At 45.7% G+C, this 3,864-nt stretch overlaps 1 protein-coding gene across 1 annotated transcript; it reads right to left on the bottom strand.

The window, feature by feature from the left end:
- Positions 1-908: 908 nt before the first annotated feature.
- LOC133893551 (uncharacterized) lies at positions 909-1,931 on the bottom strand. Its single transcript, XM_062334601.1, has one exon. The coding sequence runs from the start codon at positions 1,735-1,737 to the stop codon at positions 1,069-1,071; it is 669 nt and encodes a 222-aa protein (XP_062190585.1). The 5' UTR covers positions 1,738-1,931; the 3' UTR covers positions 909-1,068.
- Positions 1,932-3,864: the final 1,933 nt, after the last annotated feature.

Here is a 3,864-nt window from a genome sequence, read left to right as displayed (position 1 = left end):
TTTCTATATTGGAGATAATGTTCTATTATAGTAGACTTAGGCTCTCTGGTAGATATGGTGAGTTGGTGACTGCCATATTCTTGGTCAAAGCCTTATTTGCAGGAGCTGATTTCTGTGCTCTCTTTCATTTTTTGGGGGAAGGAGAGCCTGCTATCGATCTGTTATCCCACGTTTAGTTAGAGAACGAGATGAGATAAAATAATTCTATTTATATATTTGATGATAGGATTATTCTATTTAAATATGACACTGACGATGAACATAAGAATACCGCGTTTGAAACAACAATTGTATCTAAGCCAACAACCAAATCCTCAGAGCTCTCGCAACCAACATTCCAACAATAGCTGGCCATTGCACGCACAGCAAGAAACACCAAGAGAAAAGAAGATATAACGAGCACAATTTTTTCGCCGGATTGGGCGGCGACCACAGCTATTGTTGGAATGTTGGTTGCGAGAGCTATGAGGATTTGGTTGTTGGCTTGGATGCAATTGTTGTTTCAAATGCGGCATTCTTATGTTCATTTTTAGTGTCATATTTAGTATTTTAGTAGGATAGAACGAGTTTATTTTATACCTTATATTCATCGTTAGTGTCATATTTAAAGTAGAATGACTATGTTTCACTATTTTTTAACGAATTTGTTCAAAATCTTTAAAAAATATTCTCTAATTTTAAATTATTTCATCTCACTACTTTTCATCCAAATAACTCAAAAATAGAATATACCCACCCCATCTCATACAGTTCTACCAACCAAACACTACTTAGTTCCAGAGTGGGTAGTCCTGCTGAAGTGCGGTCACAAATTTCAGAAAGCCGGTTTCAATCACTCAAAGATTTCAAAACAGGAAAATCAATCAGATTTACACACTGAAACATTGTACACAAAAAAATACGTACAAGACAGCTCAATGGTAGCTTCATGTGTCCGAGTTATCCTGTATCTGTACGGATGCAAGCTAGAGCCATGCCACAAAGCAATGGCAAAACATAGAACGGTCAAACTATCCAATGCCGGGCCCACCTGTCATGGAAGAAAGGCCTTCATTGGCTATAGCCAAGTCAAACAGCTAAATCCTCTGATTCAGATGACACGCCGGAGAAGAGGTCCATGCAGAGCTCGCCGTAGAAGCGGCCCACCAGCTGCACGAACGCCGGGCACTTGAGCTTCTCCCAGCAGCAGAGCAGCTCCTCCACGTCCGTGAGGTCCATCACCTTCCGCTCCTCCACCAGCATCTCCAACAGGTGCTTCTCGAAGCTCCTGCACGCCTCCTCCACGTCGTCGACGTCGCGGTCACCGCCGCCGACGCTGGCGCGGTCACGTGCTGCCTGCACGTTGATGCTGTCCACCTTGGCCGCCGCCTTCGTCAGCGGCGACACGGCCTCGCCGAGCCGGGCCTGCAGCGCTAGCACCCGCGCGGCCGTCGTCGACGCCGCGCCGGGCGTGTCGTTGTCCAGTGACGGCGACGGCGCCCGCGCGCCACTGTCGTCGGTGGAGGCGCTCGGCGGGGGGTCGATCGCGACGTCGTTGCGGGCGTCGACGTCGGAGCGCATGGACATGAGCGGCCAGAAGACCGCGCGGACGGAGCTGAAGCTGCCGGCGCGGCGGCGGCGGCGGCCGCCCATCTTCATCTTGCCAAACACGCGGCGGAGCTGGAGCGTCGGGCGCCGGCACTTGAAGAGCGCGGGCATGCCATTGCATGTCTTGCACTCTACGCAACAGAACGGCATTGTGCAGATGGGAATGGCAATCGATCGAGTGCAATGATTTCAGCTGGTGTATGTGCGCAATCCGGTGAAAAAATTGTGCTTGTTATATCTTCTTTTCTCTTGGTGTTTCTTGCTGTGCGTAAGATGGCTAGCTATTGTTGGAATGTTGGTTGCGAGAGCTCTGAGGATTTGGTTGTTGGCTTGGATGCAATTGATGTTTCAAACGCGGCATTCTTATGGTTGTTGAACGATGATTATATATGATGATAAATTGATGCTGAGGGCCATGATCGATGGGTGGAGGTGGCGTTCACGTAGATCGGCAAAGTGGGAGGACACGACGATGGAATTGAGGGCGGCCAGAGCTTGCTGCTAGCTATGTATGAGATGGATATGTGCTGCTGTCATGTACATTGTTTTTTCAGTAGATATATTTTGTATCAACACGGTGGTTCTTAGGACATGGGAAAATGGCAATTGATCGAACAAAATTCAGAGTTGGCATATGACGACACGATTCAGACATTGTGATTCAGTAGACGGAGCTTCGTCGATTACAGACAGGTAGTAACTGCTCACACGAGTGCATGACATTCGCCCAGGGCTGCTATATGATCCGGTTACTGCATATGGACTCACAATCGCCGGCGGAATTCAAAATGAGCTGGTGATCAAAGTCTCAACGATTGATCAGAAGACGGCAGGACTGATTAACAAATGCTGTCTCGCAGTTGGCTGCAAGCTAGATGCAGCCATTTTGCATGAGTGAGAGATGTCGATGTAGCACGAAAGCTAGCTGTCTGTTCCATAATTCACTATGGCGTGATGATAATTTAAATGTTTGCATTCGTCTTTGCAGAATTGTCAACATATGCATCCGTGCACATAATCAGATTCATGTTTGCAGACTAGTTCAAAGGTGTAATCTGTTCACTTAAACGTATGAGCAACTGCATACGTGTTTCACACATTTAGAATAAGTTCAAGATATAGTAATTTGAAGAAGTAAAAGAATATAGCATAACAAAAGAGAAATTTATATACATAAAATTCACAATATTATCATATAATTTCAAGAATGAGGAGAATGACGAGTATATGGACATGAGAGTAGAGGAGACCGTATCGTTCAGAGTTGACCGGCCATAACAATGAGAGGATTAAGATGGTGACTGGTTTATAAGGTGATAAAAATAATTCTCGTATAGTAACTTGATATAAAGATAGTGCGACGGATGTGACCTTCATGGTAGACGGTGGTGGAGGCGATGTGCGGGCAGCGGTGCACCATCTCCAGAAAGTTGGCGCTGTAAGCAAAGTGCAGGAGACGACGAACTCTCTGAGGCCCGGCGATGAATATATGAAATGTAAATATTGGATGTCTAGGTATGGAAGATAAGTAATAGGAGAATGAATATATTTTTTAAAATGTATGAAAGACAAATATTAGATATCTAAATATAGAGTGTAAATAATGAGAAATTAAATTATTTTTGGAAGTAGAAATGAGGTCTAACTTTACATGGTGACTGTTTTATTAATTTTGATGAACGGTGAGATCGATCAGATCTGTCATAATTTAAATATTTTATAGGAGTATAGAATAGATAATCAAATCCTGAGTAAAACAATCAGTTCCCAAACTCGGAAGAAAAAAAGTAATTAGTTCTGCAAGTTCACCACTTTGCATCAAGTGTGGAGGTTACCATTTGGGTACTATTGAGCAGCTCTAACGGAAGTTCAGATCAGTTGGCAAATAGCGGCCTGGCCCAATAGTTTCCTGCGGTGAAGCCATTAGTCCATGGAATACGCACCGCACCGTCTTTGTGATTTCCAGCCTTTGTTTGTTTATCGGCTTGGGCCGTAATCACTAGATTGCGTTTCTTCGACTAGAATTTCGTGGACCTCCTGTGCTTACGTTTGGGCCCAGATCGGCCTTCACAACTCGGGGCTTTCCTTCCTACCCCATCAAAAACCAAATTCCGAGCATTCGTCGACGCTGCCTGGCCAAATCTCGGCACCCACCGATCCATCCATCCATCCATCCATCCATCGCCGCTGCGGCGGCGGCGGCAGCACGTAGTCACGTAGCACATGCGCTCGACGTGCCCCAAAAAACTTCTCCGAGCACGCCCGCTAGCGGCCGAG

The sequence above is a fragment of the Phragmites australis genome, chromosome 15 (genome assembly GCF_958298935.1).
Source record: "Phragmites australis chromosome 15, lpPhrAust1.1, whole genome shotgun sequence".
NCBI lineage: Eukaryota > Viridiplantae > Streptophyta > Magnoliopsida > Poales > Poaceae > Phragmites > Phragmites australis.
Note: the sequence above shows the minus strand (reverse complement) of the source record. Positions and strands in the feature narration are given on the sequence as shown.